Source organism: Carcharodon carcharias, chromosome 25 (assembly GCF_017639515.1).
Source record: "Carcharodon carcharias isolate sCarCar2 chromosome 25, sCarCar2.pri, whole genome shotgun sequence".
NCBI classification, from domain to species: domain Eukaryota; kingdom Metazoa; phylum Chordata; class Chondrichthyes; order Lamniformes; family Lamnidae; genus Carcharodon; species Carcharodon carcharias.
Window position 1 is genome coordinate 46,952,930 of NC_054491.1, and position 21,369 is coordinate 46,974,298.

Genomic DNA, 21,369 nt, shown 5'->3' on the forward strand with positions numbered 1-21,369 from the left:
GCTTCGCCATTCAATAAGATCATGGCTGATCTGTTTGTATTACTAATTGCACATTCCCATCTACCTCCGATAACCTTTGATTCCCTTGCCTAACAAGAATCTAGCTACCTCCGTCTTAAAAATATTCAATGAACCCCGCCTCCACAGCCTTCTGAGGCAGAGAGTTCCAAAGTCGCACAGCCCTCAGAAAAAGTTTCTCTTCATCTGTCTTAAAAGGGTGCCCCCTAATTTTAAAACAGTGCCCCCTAGCTCTGGACTCATCCACAAGAGGAAACATAATTTCCGCGTCCACCTTTTCAATACTTTGTTTATTGTGAACAGCCGGATGGACGTGCTGTTTGATATGATCCGCCAGTCCTTGGGACGTGATCTATTTACCTAGCATCACACTGGCACTGAAATTCATATGCCACATTACTCTTTCGTGTGATAGGCAGAACATCTTTTTGGCTTGACAGCAGCACCCTGTTAGTGGCAAACACACTTGTTTTGCTACTGCATAGTAACAGCGTGAAATGGCTAGCTTCACCTATTGCTCAAATTTAGAGAGACCTTGGTAGACTGGGCACTTTTCGAGACCAAAAGTGATAGCCTTAGACCCATTCATAAGTTTGCGTGGTATATAGCAAGCAATGATCTGATTGAGGGTAGGGAGGGTGGCTTTGATGCGCTCTATTTCAGCATCAGATTTGCAAGGTGAGCAAATGGCTCAGGCACTATATATGAGGTAGCCAATATGGCCAACCTTATAGCACGTGGAACTGTAAGAATCCCTTCGCATATATTGACACTTGAAGATAGGCTTGCAGTAGAGAGCTCATTGGCAGATTTGTCAACTAGCACATCGAGGAAAGGGAGCTCATTTGACTACTCTCCATTTCAAAGGTGAATTTGAGTGCAGGGTGGAGCCCGTTAAGGTGTGTAATGAAGTTCTTGAATGCAGCTGTGGATTCAAATATAATAAATATATCATATGTGAATCGGAAATATGCAAGGAGTAAGAGGTTAGGTGTCATTCTATCAAGGATGCGTTTCTCATGGAAACCGACAAAGATGTTTGCAAGAGCTGGGCCTAGAGATAATTAAAACTTAACTGCGTGATTTGCTGAGATTGTAAGTTCAATTAATATAGATTCAGACAATGGTGGTACATCTAGATTGCCAAGATATAGTGCTATAGTACAAATGTTTTTGGCTTCCTTGAGCAGTACTTTGGTGGATAAGCAACATGGATGCGGCATTGCTATCAATATAGAAGTCCTGTATGGTCTTTGCAAAGGTGAAGGAATCCTTCACTACGTATATGGAAAACTTGTTCAGAACTGGTAGCAATTCGGCCAATTGATGTTGTGCAGAAACAGTCATAGATAAAATGGGGTATAAAGGGACAGCCCATAAATACGCAGACGTAGCAAGCTATGATGGAGAATCCTATCATATATATCACCTGGCAGCTTCTTGCTCTTGCACAAGTCCAACAATCGTTTTTGTAACTTGCTTTTAAGCAGGGATGTCCGGTCGTACTTAGTAACAGGCCTAGTGGATATGAGTTTGGACCCTTCATTAAGGATGGTGTGCATTTTGTTGATATTGTCACACTTTTTGAGGATGACTATTCCAGCCTCTTTGTCAGGTTTACAGATATGTATGTCTTGAGGCCTTGCAATTTCACCATCTGCCATGATGGGATTTGAACCTGGGTATCTGGATTACAAGTCCAGTCACAATTCCACTGCACCATGACTACATATGTATTTTTTAAATGCAATGAGAGTTTCTACCTCCACCGCCCTTTCAGGCAGTGAGTTCCAGAACCCCAGCATCCTCTAATCTTTCAACCAGTTATCTTAAATCTACGCTCCTGGCTATTGCCCTCACTGCTAATGGAAATATGCTAATTCTCTTAATTGTTAATGCTGATGATATTGTTGTGCCATACATCTACAAAAGTTGGGGAATCATTTATCTGCCAATTTTAATTATTTACTAAGGGATGGCTTCCATTATTACAGGTAAAAGAAGTTTCATTATAGAAGAATTAGAAAGTAATACATTTAAATTATACACACTAAACTGAGCATAGAAATCTCCAAATCTAGCACACACTATTTATACCACTGATATTAAAACAAATAGATCCAAGGCTAGTGTTATATTAATGCTACTAATATATGAATTACACAGAATCTTGGAACTATATCACTGCACGGAACAAGCATATTCCTCTAGGAAGAGAATGTAACACTATGGAAGCTAGTATTAGCAATTAAGTCTGGGTTAAACGCAAAGGAAAATCAAGAGGAATGTAGACGATAGGAATGGGAAAGCAAAGAACATTCAAAAAGCCAAGGGAGATCATAAAGAGGGACAGATGAATTTTTCTCTTGCCATTCCCTTTGGCACTTTAAGACTAACTGTTGTCATTCAATCTCTCCTGTCTTCCATCTGTCAAGGGGCTAAGACCTTACACTATATATTTATATAAAATATATATATTTATATATCCTCATGGATAATTTCTAAACTATTAAAAACTGGACAACGACCTTTTCAAATGGCTGAAGCTGCGTCTCTCTGTGACCCTCAACAATGGGATGTGGGTATTACGGGCTAGGCCAGCATTTATTGCTCATCCCAAATTCCCCTTGGTGCTGAGCTGCCTTCTTGAACCGCTACAGTCCATGTGGTGTAGCTACACCCGCAGTGCTGTTAGGGAGGGAGCACCAGGACTTTGACCCAATGACAGTGAAGGAACGATGATATTTTCCAAGTCAGGAAGCGGAGGGGAACTTGCAGGTGGTGGTGTTCTCACCATTTGTGCTTCATTATCTCTGAAGAGATGCTAATGAACCCTGCGGTCTACAGAGACCAAATTTAAATAGAACAATACAAAGGCCATCTACATTTCATAAGCCAGGCCTGGCCAACCGATTCATCTGCAAGGACAAAGGACCTGAAACCCATTCCATACTTAATGGTTGGAACATTAACAATCTCAGGGACCTAGAGAAAGGGAAACACACCCTTTGTCAATGCCAAAGTGGAGAGTTGAGAGTCATGTGACCTGACCCCCCTTAGCTGGTGGAACCAGTAATATTGCCTCGTGGACCTGCAAAGCTCAATTTGCCATCTTTCTATCTATTGACAGCAGCATAGAAAAGGGGCTCTGTCCAGGTTTGAATCCCTGGCTCCATCGATACTGTTTCTACTGGAACTTCTGTACCATCGCCTACAAGACTAATTCATCTTCACATACCTTTCTCATCTTGGAGTCAACTCTACTGGAAAAGTGAATTATACAGCATTAGTTCAGATTGCCAACCTCTGTGAAGGAATATACCATTGGACTTTGATTCTGGACTCCGTTTCAAGTGTGTTCAATAATTCTTTTCTCTGTGGCCTTCACCCTGTAAATCTTTCTTTCTCTAGCCCTCTTTTATTATATGAGTGAAAAATAGGCCACTTTGCTACCCTCCTCCCGGGATTGAGTTCATCCTATCACGGGTTTGCTGTGGGGTTATTAATAGCAATTGGATCACACCAAAGCAGAGAGGTTAGGAAATACACTATCGCATTTAAAGTGGGAAGCAAATCAAAAATCCCTTTCTCTTTACAGACAGGTGGTGAGAGAAGAAATCAAGGCTGTTTAAATGAAACCAGCCCCCCTGTCTGCAACACACGCTGTCACAGTTTCCTTTTGTCCTTGTCCCACGCACAAAACCTATTACATCTCTAACTTTTCCGACTTCTGATGCGAGGTCAGCGACTTGCATTGTTAACTCTTTTTCTCTCCACAGGTGCTGCTTGACCTGAGTATTTCCCGCATTTTGAGTTTTTTATTTCAGGTTTCCACCATTCACAGTATTCTGCTTTTCAATTCCAGGAATGCTAACCTTGAAATTCTGCTCTTCTCTCCGACAGGATTTCAGTTTGTTTACTTACCCTTCATTGCTTTCCATTTCCCTTCTCATGTTTGATCAGGTGACGAGTGGTGTACCACAGGGATCAGTACTGGGGCCTCAATATTTTACAATTTATATAAATGACTTGAATGAAGGGGAATGGTTACTAAATTTGCTGATGGCACAAAGATAGGAAGAAAAGTAAATGGTGAAGATGGCATAAGGAGGCTATAAAGGGACGTAGGTTAAGTGAATGGGCAAAGACCTGGCAAATGGTGTGTAATATGGGCAGATGTGAAATTGTTCATTTTGGTAGGAAGAATAAAAAAAATTATCTAAATGGTGAGAGATTGCAGAACTCTGAGATTTAGAGGGATCTGGGTGTCCTAGTGCATGAATCACAAAAGGCTAGTATGCAGGTACAGCAAGTAATTAGGAAAGCTAATAAAATGTTATCATTTATTGCGAGGGGAAATCATTACAAAAGTAGGGAGGTTATGCTTCAGTTGTACAGGGCACTGGTGAGACCACATCTGGAGTACTGGTCTCTTTATTTAAGAAAAGATATAAATATGTTAGAAGCAGTTCAGAGAAGCTTTACTAAGACTAATACCAGGAATGGGCAGGCTGTCTTGAGGAAAGATTGGACAGGTCAGGCTTGTATCCACAGGAATTTAGAAGAATAAGAGGTGACTTGAATGAAAACTTTAAGATCCTGAGATGTCTTGACAGGGTGGATGTGAAGAGGATGGTTTGTTCTGTGGGACAATCTAGAACAGGGGGTCTAAAATTTTTGTTTACTTACCCTTCATTGCTTTCCATTTCCCTTCTCATGTTTGATCAGGTGACGAGTGGTGTACCACAGGGATCAGTACTGGGGCCTCAATATTTTACAATTTATATAAATGACTTGGATGAAGGAGAATGGTTACTAAATTTGCTGATGGCACAAAGATAGGAAGAAAAGTAAATGGTTTAAAAATAAGGGATCGCTCATTTAAGACAGAGATGAGGAGAATTTTTTTTCTCTGAGGCTCATAAGTGTTTGGAACTATCTTCCTCAAAAGGTGGTGGAAGTAGAGTCCTTGACTAATTTTAAGACAGAACTAGATAGATTCTTGATTAACAAGGGGTGGGGGGGGAGGTTATCAGGGTTAGATATATGGGGTTGAGGTTACAATCAGATCAGCCATGATCTTATTGAATGGAGGAGCAGGCTCGAGGGGCTGAGTGGCTTCCTCCGGCTCCTAATTCGTATGTTTAAACAAAAAAAAAACACTCCCACAGCCACATTTCCTTCCCCAGCAACTGTCTGAGATACACACTCAGTCATGCGCTGCCACATGAACAATCTCAACCACTCTTTTCAGCAGCACAGACTCACTATATCTTAAAGCTGTCCTGGTCCATAGTTCTGTTTCATCCTTCGACTCATCTAACGCTTTAATAAAAAAAACCTTTCTTTCAGATGTTAAGAATCGCAACATCCAAAACTCATGGATACCAATGCCCTTCCAGATCTCTCTTCCCCTTTACTTCCTTCTGCCCCTTGCAGTTTATTCACAATACCCTCCGTTCTTTCTCTCTCTGATCCTGAACGACCTCTCCTTTGTAAAGGACCAAGTTTTACCCCCTTATGAATTTTGAGGTCGGCATGACGTGGAGCTCTTCTATCGCATCTATGTCCACTTCTTTGGCCAGGAGTGCTCCACACCCCCAACTCCTCCCTCCCCTACCCCACACTGCTCAATGGACCCTTTCACCTGTCTCCAGTATTATCCCTCCATCTGAACCCCTCCCTCTGGCCTTTTACCCTTTCTTGATCTTTCACTAAGGACTGATGGCGTGACATTGGACATCTAAATTTCTTTCCCTTCACTCACTCTAACCTGTCTTCCTTTGAGCTTGGTGCACTTTTTCTCTCAGACCTAACCCTGGCCTTGTTAACAAAGCTGCTGACAAGGAGGTTGCTGTTGTCTGGTGAGCTGATCTCTAATTTGCAGAGGCTAAGCACCAACTCTTCTCTTCCTCCTACCTCCCCTTGGACCATGACCCTACCATCGAGCATGAAGCCATTGTTCCCAGAACAATCACTGATCTTATCTCCTCCGATGATCTTCCATCCATAGCTTTCCACCTCATACTTCCCCAATTCCATACAGCTGGTTTCTACCTCCTCCCCAAGGTACATCGGCAGGACTGTACTAGTAGACCCATCATTCTAATGTTCTGTTAATAACCCAATAGCAAGCCCAAGATAGGATGAACTCAAAGCATTAGTTTTATTTGCACACACTTAAAACGCGGGAGGAGGGTCGCAACATTGAAACATTGAACATTCAAACAAAAAAAGGATAGAGAAAAGAAACATTTACAATGTAGAGACCACAGAGAAAATAAATATTGTTTCATCTGGGTTCTAGAGTCCAGAATCAAAGCCCAATGAGATGTTCCCTCACAGAGGTCAGTGACCTGAAAACCGATGTTAAATAATTCGCTTTTCTGGTAGTGTTGACTTCACACGATGAGATAGTGTGCAGAGATGGATCAGTCTCGTGGTCAATGCTACAGAATTTCCAGCAGAAGCAGTATAGATGGGGGCCAAGTGTCCAACCTGGGCCAGAGCTCCTTGTCTGTGAGGCTGCTAGTCAAATAGTAAAAAGGTAGACTGAGACTTTGCAGTTCAGCAAGGCAATATTACTGGTTCCACAAGCCAGAGACCAATGTCATGTGACTCCCACCTCTTCATTGTCTTTGACAGAGGACATGTACCCCTCATCTGGGGCCCTGAGATTGTTAAATATCTCAACCATTAAAAGTTGAAAGAAAAGTTGTAAGGCCCTTTGCCTTCATGTTATGATATAATAGGTGGTATTTGCCGGTCTGACCAAATCCCAGAGGGAAACTTGGTCAGGCTATCACAACAGTTTTGCAACTTGTATTTATTATAAGAAGGTATGTGTACTGAAGTAAGCAGTAAATATTCCACTAACACTGGAACCCGATTCCACCCTTTTTCAGGCAACAGTCCCAATAGATTCTTAATCAATAAAACATCCAGCAATATTACCGCAAGGTACCTACTCTTGCTGTAAGGGAGGTATTTCGCAAGCACCTCTCTCCCTTTCACTTGACAATGGAAATCCAAGGCTTGTAATAAAACCTTGCTTTCTGGAACAAACAAGCACTTCTCTGGGGATGGCTATAGGCTGCTCTTTCACAGGTCTGTCTTCACACAGCCCACCATTCAAGACCTCACATGGCCACTCCTCATACACCTTTCAATCTTTCCTTAAATATATTTTCTTCCCTTTTATCTTTTAAATCCATTGTTCTTAACCTTCTTTCGAAAGTTACTTTTCCCAGAATCTAAAATCTTTCATGTTGTCATTATGGCCAACACTTGCGGGGAAAAATAAACTGAACTTTGCTTTATTTATTTATGATCTTTGCCAGTTGTAAAACTTTCTTTCTGTTTCTGTGAAATTCAACAACTAAAAATTCAACTCCTTATCTATCTCCTAATGCAAATTCCTATTCACACTGTATATACTGGGATCCCATCTTGTCCATCTCCACTTCAAAATGTATACTTTTACACCTAAACCCTTTGACGATTTAAACCTTGAAGTCTGATTGTCTACAGTTTAATTAAATTAGTCACACACACACACAAAACATGCACACAGCCTCCACAAACCTGCTTCACAGTATCCTATAGTAATGTTGGAAAAAAATGATATTTTCTTTACACATCCGTCATTATGGAAAAATGAATCGTCATAATTCTAAAAGGTGGTTTCATTTTCTCAACCCGTTTCGCGTTACTTATCTATATACACAAAATTATTACACTGCCAGGTACCTGCATTAACATGACAATATACACAAGGCCTTTGTATCAACAAAGGTTATTTCAGCCCAGTGTCCATGTTTCAAATGTCCAAATTCCTTTAATCCTTAAACGCTTGACAGTGCAGCTGCAATTAAAACTTCTCACCCAGCCATGTATAATCTGTAAAACGATTGCAGTAATAAACTTCATCTGAACAGTCTAGCATTCTGGTCTTGAATTTTTTCCAGAAATTTTAAGGTACTGTGGTCTATATAAACAATTGTTTCTGAAGAATTGCTTGCAATATAAACCTCAATGCTGCAACACTAACACCAGACCTAGATTTCTGCCACCTCCAATGTGATGCCATCATCGGTCATATCTTCCCCTCCCCTCCCCTCCCAGCATTACAAAGGGACTGTTCCCTCTCTGATATCCTGGTCCACTTCTCAATCAACCCCAACTCTTGGCACTTTTCCACGCAAGTACAGGAGGTGTAATACCTGCCCTTTTACCTCCTCTCTTCACCATCCAAGGCCCTAAATACTCCTTCCGGGTTAAGCAGTGATTTGTGTGTACTTCTTTCAATTTAGTATACTGTATTCGCTGCTCACATGTGATCTCCTCTACATTGGGGAGACCAAATACATATTGGGTAGCTGTTTTTCAGAACACCTCAGTTCAGTCGCAAGTATGACCCCAAGTGTCCTGTGATTTAAATTCTCTCATGCTGAAATCTCTGTCCTCGGTTTGCTGCATTGTTCCAATGAAGCTCAACATAAGCTTGAGGAACAACACCATATCTTTCAATTGGGCACTTTACAGCCTTCCAGACTCAGTATTGAGTTCAACAATTTCAGACTGTCAACCAGTTTTGGTGCTTTGCGTGTTTCGGCTTTTCTCTTTTATTGTTGCTTTCAGTCAGCAGCACCTGCTCTAGGCACGTCTTTTGTTTCTTTTCTTGCCCCATCACCTTCGCTTTGGCCCTGGAAGACTAACTTTCCTGTCAATCAATCTCTCCCATCGTCCAACCTATCACAGACCTTCCTTTTGACCTTGTCACACCCACCCCTTGCTCAAAACCTATTACATCTCTAACCCTTGTCAAGGTCTGATGAAAGGTCGGCAACCTGAAACTTTAACTCTGTTTCTCTGTCTAGAGGTACTGCCTGACCTGCTGAGTATTTCTAGCATTTTCTGTTTTCATTTCAGATTTATAGCATTCACGGTATTCTGCTTTTCTTTTAAAGAAAGTTGAGGTTTTTACAAAAGATTACTAGAATGAAATGGCAAAATAGGGGAAGTGATTGGATAGGACAATTACAGACAAGTTCTTGAAAATAGCAAAACTGGACCCTTAAAAATACACCGTAGAATGCTGAGTGGGTGTTCTGCTGAGGGCTGAATGTTTGAAAAAGAAAGATAAATCAGGTCACTGTAGACCAGTCAGTCTAACTTGGGCAGTGGTTAAGTTTTTAGAGGCTACAATAGAAGATAATGTTAATACGCGCCTCGAGAGACATTGTTATTTAAGGGCAGCAGCACAGATTTGCAAAATGCAAGTTTTGTCAAATAGATTTAACTCATGAAGGCGACGCTGAAACATAGAATTTGATGAGGTGCTGGTTAGGAAGCTTGTTGAAGAAATTCAAGGCATACAGCAGTAAAGGGGCTATAGCAGCTTATAAGAAAGATTGGTGAATGGCCTGGAAAATTGTTAGTGGGTGTTTTTCAAACTGGTGAATATACGCTGGTGTTCCCCCAGGGGTCAGCGTTGGAAAAATTATTCCTCTCAATCTGTAAATGATGTGGGTTGAAGGGCACAAGGTCAAAATCAGCAGAGAACAAAAACAAAGGCTTCATTCTGCCTTTTATCACAAGAATGCAAACAAAGATATGAGCTTGTGATTAGCAGCTCCAAGCTGCATGTGTTGTTACTCTGTATTCCAGCCTTAGCTGGAGTATTACTTCAGCATCAAAATCCCACCCAGTGACTACGATTTAAAAATATTGTCTCTATGTCTTAATTACACATCTGGTTTTGATTGCATACCAAGAGGCGGATTAAAGCAGATGTTGCCGACCACATTAGACACTGTTCCATTCATGATCAAAAGGCAACACAAGCAAACCTTAACCATCATCTCAATATTAAACAATTTCAAGAAATTGTGTAGGTTTGTTTTTTAAAACCTGGTGTTGGTAAAAATTGTGCTGAAGTTCAACTGAAATGCAGATATTTCCTGAGGCCTTGCTTCTGGGTGATTCTGATTTTTCTTATCATATTGTGCAATAATCACTAATCATGTCAACAAACTCTGGGCCCCAGATACAGCAGCCTGAATCGGAGTGAAGACAAAACAGCACTTATATGCCATTCACCTGGTCACAGCTAGAAAGTGAGTTGGTGCTCAGTTACCTGATATTTGCTTCAGTTGGCTAGCTGTACCTCAGTAGCCTTGGTACCCTTACCTAGGGTGCAGACAATGAGTCATGGTTTCTGCTGTTAATCACTGTCCACTCACTGCTGCTGGAAGTGTGGCTATGTGGATAACGGTCACAACACAGCCCAACTCATTGGTTACATCACGTGGCATTCAGCACTGTTGAGGTTGACACGTGGGGAATGGTCACTTGGACAGTTGCTGCAGGGCAGTCAGCATCAAAAGCACCTGCACAGAGGAGAGCTGTTCAACTAATTATGCCTGTGGGGTTCTTGGCTAAAGCAATGGAAAACTAATCACACTGCTCAACTCTCTTCCCCAATGTACTGTGCCTTCCCTTCCTTCAAGTATTTATACACTTTTCCCATCCAAGATGCGATGGTCTTTGTCTCAAACAGTCCTTGTGTATTCCATGCTGTTAATGAACTGCTAAGAAATTTCTCCCAATTTCTTTCCAGCCTCTGGTGACAAATCCAAACAGAATACATCAGAAACACCATTGTCTTTCCAACAGCCTTTCTATATTCACTATCAAAAATGCTCATTGTCTTGCAAAGCTCTATTAGAACTTTGTCTTCTGTTATGCAGTGGAAATAGTCCCATTATGTCAAATTTCTGTTCATTGCTGCATTTCCCCATCCACATTGTGACCATAATGGGAATGCCTCAAGCTGCACACGCTGCTCTATCTTTGGCTTAAACATTGCTTTATACTAATCTATCATTAGCTCTTTCATCTACTTCAAAAAGGCATTGGGTACAGCGCTGCACAACAGACTTGTGAGCAAAGTTATGGCTCATTGAATAAAAAGGACAGTAGCAACATGGATATGAAACTGGCTGAGTGACAGGAGAGTTGTGGTTAATGGATATTTTTTGGGCTCGAGGAAGGTTTGTAATGGAGCTCCCAGTGGTCAGTGTTGAGACATTTGCTGTTCCTGATATATATTATTAACCTAGACCTTGGTGTATAGGGCACAATTTCAAAATGTGTTGGTATTATGAAACTTGGAAACATTGTGAACTATGAGGAGGACAGTGTAGAACTACAAAAGGACAAACAAGTTGGTGAAATGGGCAGATGAAGTTCAATATCGAGAAATGTGAAGTGATTCATTAGCAACAACATAGTGGGACAATATAAAATAAAGGGTGCAACTTTAAAGGTGGTGCAGGAGCAGAGGGACCTGGGCGTATAAGTCATTGAAGGTGGCAGGACAGGTTGAGACAGTGGTTAAAAGACACAGTATCCTAGGCTTATTAATAGCCGTATAGAGTACAAGAACTAGGAGATAATGTCAAAATTGTATAAGATACTAGTTTAACCTCAGCTGGAGTATTGCATCCAGCTTTGGACACCGCACTTTAGGAAAGATGTGATGGCATTGGAGAGAGTGCAGAAAAGATTCACAAGAATGGTTCCAGGATGAGGAACTTTAGCTCTGAAGATCGATTGGAGAAGTTGAGACCATTTTCCTTGGAGGAAAGATGACTGAGAGGAGATTTGATGGGGATATTCAAAGTCATGAGGGGTCTGGTCAGAGTAAATAGGGAGAAACTGTGCCCACTTGTGAAAGGATCAAGAACAAGAGGGCAGAGATTTAAAGTAATTGGCAAAAGCAACATGAGGAACAACTTTTTCACGCAGCAAGTGGATGGGGTTTGGAGTGTGCAGGCAGGTTCAACTGAGGCATTCAAAAGGGAATTTGGACTGTTATCTGAAAAGAAGAATGTGCAGGTTGATGGGGAGAAGGCAGGGGACTGGTATGCGGTGAATTGCTCATTCAGAGAGCCGGTGGAGACATGACAGGCTGAATGGCCTCCTGTGCCGTAACAATTCTGTGATTCTGTTATAGTATTTCATGCAGCAATCTATTAGACCAAAAACTGCACTTGGAACCGAGGCCCAACTATGATTCAAAAAACACAGAAAATGCTAGAAATATTTAGCAGGTCAGGCTGCATCTGTGGAGAGAGAAAAACAGAGTTAATGCATAAGATCAATGACCTTTTGTCAGAATTGAGAAAAGTTAGAAATGTAATAAGTTTTAATTAAGTGAAAGGGTTTGGGCAGAAAAAAGAACACGAAGATCTGTGATAGAGTGGAAGGCCAGGAAGGTTAAATGACAAAAGGGATCATGGTAATGGGACATGTGAAAAAACAACAAGGAGCTGTGAATGGTAGCATGAAGAACAACTGAACTGAAAGCAAAAAAAGTGGAAAAACAAGAGTGAATCCAAAACCTGCAAAGAGAAAAGAAACAAAAGGGGGTGGAGGTTAACATCTCAAACTGTTGAACTTGTTGATGAGGTGTTCTTCCTCAAGCTTATCTTGAGTTTATTGGAAAACTGCAGGGGGCAGAGGGCATAGAGCAAATGGAGAATTAAAATTACAGGCGACTGGAAGCTCTGAGTCATGCTTGTGGTTTAAATTGAGTGGTTTTGCAAAGTAGTCATCCAATCTGTCTCCCAAATGTAGAGTGGACTGCATTATGAGCAATAAAGACTGTGCAGAGGAGAGGACGGGGGAAAAGTTGAAATGCAGCCAAAAGCAAGAGGTTGACAAAAAAAAATGAAGGGTCTGACCTTGCAGGACATTATGCCCATCACCCATTGAGCTGGCTGCACTTCATTCAGCAGAAGACCTATAATTGATGGTACCTAGTGCCTTAGATAGCACAGCAGCCTTGCAAATAATGGGGTCAAGACTGAAACATTTGCAACCATCTTCAGCCAGCAGTGCTGAGTAGATGACCATTTTGGCCTTCTCCTAAGGTCCCCACTATCACAGATGCCAATCTTCACATAATTCGAATCACTCACGTGATATCAAGAAACTGAAAGGACTGGATAGAGGAAAGGCTATGGGCCCTAGCACCATCCCAGCGGTTGAACTGAAGACTTGTGCTCCAGAACTAGCCATGCCTTGAGTCAAGCTGTAACACCGGCATCTACCAGGCAATGTAGAAAATTGCCCAAGTGTGTCCTGTCCACAAAAAGCAGGATAGATCCAACTAGCCAGTTAGTGCCCCGTCAGTCTACTCTCAATCATCAGCAAAGTGGTCAAAGATGTTGTTGACAGCACGATCAAGTGGCACTTGCTCAGCAATAACCTCATTGACATGCAGTTTGGGTTCTGCTAGGGCCATGCTTTTTTATCCATTCGTGGGATGTGGGCATTGCTGGCCAAGCCAGTGTTTATTGCCCATCCTTAATTGCCCTTAAAAGTGGTGATGAGCTGCCTTCTTGAACCATTGCAGTCCATGTCCACTTGGTCCCAGTGCTCCTCACAGCTTTGGCCCTGGTGAGGTGAGAGTGACAGCCATTGACATCATGGCAACATTTGACTGAGTTTGGTGTTAAGCAGCCCCAGCAAAATTGAAGTCAATGGAAATCAGGGGGAAAGCCCGCGACTGGTTGGACCTGTACTTAACACAAAGGATATGGTTGTGGTTGTTGGAGGTCAGTCATCTCAACCATAGGACATTCCTGCAGGAGTCCCTCAGGGCAGCGTCTTAGGATGACCATCTTCAGCTGCTTCATCAATTACCTTCCCTACAACACAAGATCAGAAGTGGGGATGTTCACTGATGATTTCAGTGTTCAGTTCCATTCCCAACTCTTCATACTGAAGCAGGCCATGCCCACATGCAGCAAGCAAGGTCTGGTCATCATTCAGGCTTGGGCTGATAAGTGGCAAGTGACATTTGTGCTACACAAATGCCAGGCAATGACCATCACCAAAAAGAGAAAATCTAACCATCTTTCCTTGATATTCAGAGGCATTATTGGCATTGGAAAAAACCCCATCATTAACATCCTGTGGTTAACATTGACTGGTCCAGTTAATTTTCTGGTCTCATATATACTGTGGCTGTAAGAGCAGGTCAGAAGCTGAGAATCCTGCAGTGAGTAACTCACCTCCTAACTCTCCAAAGCCTGTCCACAAGGCACAAGTCAGGAATGTGGTGAAATACTGACCACTTGCCTGGATGAATGCAGCTCAAAGTACTTCAATTCAAGGTACTTGACATTGAAATTCACATACCACATTTCTCTGTTGTGTGGTAGGCTGAACGCCTTTCCATCCTGTGGGATATTGGTTACCTTGATCAGATCATTTTTTGCTGTGTATCATGCAAGCGGGCCATAGATCACTACCTTAAGACCTGAAAAGTGCACAGTCTATCTCGAATTAGCTTGGAAAGGCAAAGTATCTCAAAAATTTGATCAACAGGTCAAGCAAGCCATTTCGCGCTGCTGTTATGTAGTAACTACACGAGTAGTAATTAGGAACATAGGAGTAGGAATAGGGCATTCGGCCTGTTGATCCAGCTCTGCCATTCAATTAGATCATGGCTGATCAGTTACCTCAACGCCACTTTTCCACAGCACCCCATATCCCTTGATGTCATTGGTATCCGGAAATCTATCGATTTCTTAGTTGACCGTGCTGAATGATTGAGCTTCCACAGCCCTCTGGAAAATTCCAAAGATTCACCACCCTCTGAGTAAAGAAATTCCTCCTCATCTAAGTCTTAAAAAGCCTGCCCCTTATTCTGAGACTGTATGCCCTGGTTCTGAACTCATCAACCAGGGGAAACATCCTATCTACATCTACCCTGTCATACCCTTTAAGAATACAGGCCCAGTTTCCTCAATCTCTCCTCATAAGACAATCCCGCTATCCCAGGGATTAGTCTGGTAAACCTCTGTTGAACTCTTTCCATTCAAGCATATCGTTCTTTCGATAAAGAGACCTTAGATAAGGTGACCTAAACTGCACAATACTGCAGATGCACCCTCACCAAGGCTCTATACAATTGCAGCAAGACATATTTGCTCCTGTATTCAAATCCCTTTGCAATGAAGGCCAACATACCACTTGCCTTCCTAATTGCTTGCTGTACCTGCATGCCAGCTCTTAGTGACTCATGACCAAGGACACCCAGGTCCCCTTGGATCGCACTTCCCGACCTTTCACCATTTAAGAAATACTCTGCCTATTTTTTTCAAAGTGGACAACTTTACAATTATATACATTAAATTCCATCTGCCATGTTCTTGCCCATTCACTTAGCTTGTCCAAGTCCTCTTGAAGCCTCCTTGTACCCTCCTCACAACTTATATTTTCACCTAGTTTTATGTCATTGGCAAATTTGGAAATATTGGGCAGAATTTTTCTCTTGTCAGGCAGATGTATGCCTGACCTGAGTGAGAGTAAAATAGTACGTGATGATGTCGGGTGAGCGTCCCGACGTCATTGAACACTCTCGCGATATTTCGCTCAGCAGGTGAGTGCGAGAGGCGGCAGCACACCCGCCGACAATTAAGAGGCCTATTAAGGCCCTTAATCAATTTATTAAATCGGATTTTTCACTGCCCGTCCAACCATCCAGGTCTTTGGATTTTTTATGAAACCTCAGCCACGGGTGGGATGAGGTTTCCAACAGGAATTTAAAATAAAAAAAAAAATTAAATCTCATTTATAACATTGGCCCTGCTCATGTGACAGAGGGGACATGTTTTTAACATTTGAAAGTTCTTTATTTTTGATTTTAAAAATCTTCAGCTCCCTGAAGCAGCTCTGTGCCTTGGGGAGCTTTTACGTGCATGTGCAAACTTCTGTGCTTGCCCTCCTCTCACCCCCACCCCGGCAGCGCTCAGTGTTGCAGCTTACGTTTCACGCTGGCTGGCCATTAATTGACCTGGCTGTGAAGTTGATGTCATGATCCAATCGCAGGCAGCAATCGGCTTCGCGGCCTCTCCCGGGCCTGACGAGGGCAAAATTCAGCCCATTATATGTGATCCCCATATTCAAATCATGTGTATTGATTGAACAACTGTGGCCCCAGCACTGATCCCTGCAGTACCCCAGTGGTAACATCCTGCCATCCGGAGAATGATCCATTTATTCCGACTTGTTTTCTGTCTCTTAAACGATTCTCTACCCATTCCAGTATATTATCCCCAATCCCATGCGTTTTAATTTTGTTTACTAATCTCCTTTGTGGGACCTTACCAAAAGCCTTCTGAAAATCCAAATGCTACAAGTAACATCATCAAAAAAACTCCCAGTAGGCTTGTCAAACGTGATTTCCTTTTCATGAATCTATGTTGTCTCTGCTCAATCATATCATTATTTTCCAAGTGCATAGTTATCATATCCTTTATAATAGATTCTAACATTTTCCCTACTGGCATTGAACTAACAGGTCTGTAGCTCTCTGTTTTCTCTCTCCTTCTCTTCAATAGTGGGGTTACATTTTGATACTTTCCAGTCTGCAGGAACCTTTCCAGAATCTATAGAATTTTGGACCACCGGTGTATCCTCTATCACTATAGCTACCTCCTTCAACACTCTGGAATGTAGCTCATCAGATCCATGAGAGTTATCAATCCAATTTTTTACTAACAAGATGCTGCCATCAATCCCTGCCTACCCCATAATTGACAACGTCATGTATAAATTTTGTCACTACTACAATGTCAGGTATGTAGACTAAATGATTGGGTGATCAAATCAAACAACATGTACCTCTGGCTGTTTAGAATAGGTAGAGTACAGGCTGTACTCAACCAGACTGCACTTAACTCTGTGATTCTGTGAGTAACGCGGCTCATTTATGCTTGCTAGAAGTGACACATATTCATACACAGGGATCCGATCTCTGCAAAGATAAAGACTATGCCTCGCACCTTTTTTGAATTACCCGGGAGCTTGGGGAGCCAATCATTCCCTATTGCTTTCTCCACACAACGCCCTGCCGAAAGTCGACTCATCAACCAGTCGGGCATCTTTTCCCCTTTAGTATAAGTTGTTGTGATTGTTTGAAATTTACGCTCTTGTGTTTATCCTGATGAATGCAAGATGAAAAGCTTCAGCAACATGTCTCTCATTTTAGTAATGTTCAAATTCTGTACAGCCAAGCGACAACTTGTGGGTTAGGCTTGTTTTGACTTACACACCCTGTCTAAAACCTGTTCTCCCAACCATGTGTCTCCTGTATTTAAATTCTTGAAAGTTAATGTAATGTGATTGTAGCATTTTTACCCTTTGTTCACCAATCCTGATGCCTGTTGCCTTGCCACTTTCATCTTTCACAAAAAGTAACGAGCAAGCAGCTTTTTTAAATTAGGGGCTGAAAACAATGAAAGAATATTATTGAGTCTTTGGTTAAAAAAACTTGGCTTCCTTACTTCTCATAACCTGCTCGGAGTGAGATTAGCAAATTATGTTTAATTTATTGTAATGAAATGGGAATGAATAATGGAAATTTGCAACAACTCAGTTTGCATCTAGGAGAGGAAAACTGGTTAGCAACTTAAATGGAGATCCTTAATCAGATTGTTCTATGCATTTGCACCCTTTTCTATTTTCAATGTGTTGCTTTGGTTACAGTCATGAATTTGTGCTAATTATACATTTATGTATCAGCCTTTCCCACCAAATCACATTTCTTTCAACATTCTCACCTGTGTAGATTAAAACTCTTGCTGAAAGTACAGAATTTGACTCTCAGAATCTGCTCACCACTTAACCCTGAGAGCACTGGATGTTTGTCAAAACATTTAACAATACAGGAAAATTGCTTTGGTGCATGTGGGATGGTTCAGTACCTGGATTATGGCTGAGACTCACTCTGTACTGATGGCATGAGCCAGTTTATGTTCAAAGCCTCAATTTTTTTTTTTTGTTCCCTTTTACAGCATGTGTGTTTGGATGATTGACACGTTTGCGAGTGAAGAGCTGCGTCATAAATACTGTCCCACATTGTGCAGCATGGAGAGATTGGCTTCCTACTGTCTCACTGAGCCAGGTCTGATTTTAATCAAAAAAAAAATCTTTGAAGGGAAGCTTACATCTCAAATCCAGTTCTCATTCTCCATTGGCTAACTAGAGGTTCATCTGTGTCTCTATTTGAGTTCCCCCACCACCACCTCCCTACCCCACCCCGATCCTCTTGTTCTCTGAGCAGCTATTGTCTGCAGTTGAGCACCTGTTACCAAGTTGTGCTTGGGAAGTTCTGGAGAGTAACCATTGGACACTCAAAAAAATAAGAAAAAATTACAGATATTAGAAATAGGGCATTTGGAAGCAGCAGATCAGTCCTTACCATTAGGGAGAAAAGATGATTTATGTTTCAGTGATTGCCCTTCTTCAGAACTAAAAAAATAAGTGAACATTTGGAAAAAGTGAGAGGAAAAGGAAGGGAGAAGAAACAGATACTCTTGCTACAAAAGGAAAAGTGGAAATTTAGCAGACTGGGAAAGCTATAAAGAATAATAGAAGTTACAAAAAAAGGAATAAGTTCAAAAAGGGAATATGAAAAGTGTATAGGAGATATTGATTCGAATAGTAAAAGTTTTTATTTGTATGTTTCGAGAAAGAGAGTAGTAAGGAAGAATGTGGGCCTATTAAAAATATTTGCAAGTGAGACTATAATGACTATAAGGAAATAGCAGACTTGATAAATGAGGGTTTATATCTGTTTTCACAGAGGAGGAAAAGGACAAAATCATAATAATACCTTAAAATAATTCAAGAAGAGGAGCTTAGTGGATTTAATATAAGTTTAAAAAATGGTAATGGAATAAAATTATGATGCTTAAGACAGCCAAATTTCCAGCACCTGATTGTTTTCACCCCAGAAACAAGTGAGGGAAATTGTATTGTCACCCCTTAATCTCACACTTCGTGTTGAATTGTATCTGCTGTGCATCCACCCATTCCATTAGCCTGTCTATATCCTCTTGAAGTCTATTACTAAAGTCTATTCTGGAACTCCCTAACAGTACTGTTGGTATACCATGGATTGCAGCAATTCAAGAAGGCAACTCTCCACCACCTTCTCACGGGCCATTAGGGATGGGTAATAAATGCTGGCCTAGCCAGTGACGCCCACACTCCATGAAAGAATAAATATTTTCCTCACTGTTTACTACACTTTCAAGTTTTCTGTCATCTGCAAATTTCAAAATTGTGCCCTGTGCCCCCAAATTTAAGACATTGATCAAAAACAACAGTGAGCTTAGTGCCAAACACTGGGGGGCTCCACTCATATATCCCTCCTTTCCACCATAACTGTTTCCTTTCCCTCAGCCAATTTTGTATTCATGCTAAAGCTGCCCCTTTGATCCTATGAGCCTCAATTTTACTAATAAGGTTATTATGTGGCACTCTTATCAAAAGCGTTTTGAAAGTCCATATGTACAACATCAACAGCACCCTCCTAATCCAATCTCTTACCTCATCTAAAATCTCAATCAAGTTAATCAAATGTGATTTTATCTTAACAAATCCACATTGACTCTCCTATGTTTTTATTCATTTATGCAATGTGAGCCTCGCTGTGCCCATCCCTCATTGTCCTTGAGAAGGCAGTGGTAAGTTGCCTTCCTTAACTGCTACAATCCATGTGGTGTTAGGTCAAGAGTTAGCAGAATTTTGACCCAACCACAGTGAAGGAACAGCAATATAATTCAAATCAGAATGGTGTGTGGCTTGCAGAGAACTTGCAGGTGGTGGAGTTCCCATGCTCATCTAGGCGGGTAGAGGCCAGGGGTTTGGAAGGTGTTTTGGAAAGAGCCTTGACTAGTTGCTACTGTGCATTTTATAGACAGTAGATGTACTATCAGGCTTCCTATTTATCCAGGTGGCTGTTAAGTTTTCCCTGAGCATTGTTTCTAAAAGCCTCCCCACCAAAGACGTTAAACTGACTGGCCTGTAGTTGCCAAGTTTATTCTTCCCTATTTTGACCAAGATGGAACATTTGAAACATTCCAGTCCTCTGGCATCACCCCTCCACCTAAGGTGGATTGGAAGATTATCCCCTGCACCTCCTCTTTTTCAACTCTCACTTCCCTTAGCGACCTAGGATACATCCCACCCAGAATGACTTATTCATAAAAGTGGAGTGGATATTTGACCAATAGGAAGTTTATATGTTATGGGTAAAGTGTATGGGGATGGGCCTAAGTGGATAACTCTTTTCAAAGAGCTAGCACAGGCATGATGGGGCAAGTGAATTCCTTGTTAGTGGCAAATTTTATTGTTCCATAATTTTGCTTGTTCTCTAATTGTGCAGTTATCTCTCCTCCTTTCTCAAAAATGTTGGCTCATGGTAGGTGGCAGTTCACTGTCTGGCACATAGGCCAAATGTTCGATCTTAGTGCCGACTTTACAGTTGTCAACCGGGTCTCTAGTCTTTGACCTTCTCCCTTTCTAGGAGTAGTCAAACAGTAACTATGATTTTAGGTTCTTTCCTCCTTGTGTTGCTTCCTTTCAAATTATCTGAACCCTGCAGTGTTAAATAGTTCTGTATAAGCAACTGCTGAAGGGTTTACAGATGAGAAAGATTAGGTAAAAATGGAAAGCGATAGCAGTCACTGTAAGATTGTCTGATTCCATCTAACAGGAAGTGGAAGTGATGCAGCTTCACTAATAACTACTGCAAGACGGGATGGCGATTGCTACATTCTCAATGGCTCAAAGGTAATAAATCATATAGAGATGTGTTCGCAAAGGACATTTGATAGTTGCAGTAATGTCCTGTATTTGTATTACTGTCTGGTCAGATCTTTGAGAATGTCAGTGTTCATGAACTGCCAAACCTGTCACACTGGCTTATCACTGGAACTCTCATTTCTTGTTCAGGCTTTTATCAGTGGTGGAGGAGAAACTGATCTGTACGTGTTGATGTGCAGGACTGGAGACAGGGGTCCCAAAGGCATTTCCTGTTTGTTGGTGGAGAAAGGTACCCCTGGGCTCAGCTTCGGCAAGAAAGAGAAAAAGGTAAAAGGCAGTCAGTGTGGAGTAGAGTGGATTCCCTCCTCATGATCTAGAGGAATAAGAGTTGGTTCTTTAGGGTGGATACTTAAACTACTGCAACTGGTGCAGTAATAGGACAGTCCCTGTAGATGTTGTTACTTGTACAGTCTTTGGCCCATTCAGGTTGAATGTCTGTGTCACAATTAGTTGAGGGTCTCTCCATTCAGACTAGATTACAACAAAAATCACAGACAAGAAAAACTCTTTCGATCCATAAAAGCTCTGGTATACAAAATTATGACTTACTCCAAAAAATACTTTGGCCAGGCTGCACTCACTTGTGTTGTACTTCAGAAAGCCACTTGGTGAAGAATAGAACTAGACCCAACCTTTACACATTTCATGAGCATTTATTTA

General features: G+C 41.5%; 1 protein-coding gene across 3 annotated transcripts in view; it reads left to right on the top strand.

Moving 5' to 3' along the window:
* The window catches only part of acad8 (acyl-CoA dehydrogenase family, member 8), a 68,218-nt gene that overhangs the window by 30,465 nt on the left and 16,384 nt on the right, over window positions 1-21,369 (top strand). For all 3 annotated transcript variants that reach the window (XM_041174627.1, XM_041174628.1, XM_041174629.1), the window contains exons 4-6: window positions 17,892-18,001; window positions 20,600-20,676; window positions 20,839-20,976. In XM_041174627.1, coding sequence (XP_041030561.1) covers window positions 17,892-18,001; window positions 20,600-20,676; window positions 20,839-20,976 — 325 coding nt within the window. The remainder of the gene's footprint in view (window positions 1-17,891; window positions 18,002-20,599; window positions 20,677-20,838; window positions 20,977-21,369) is intronic.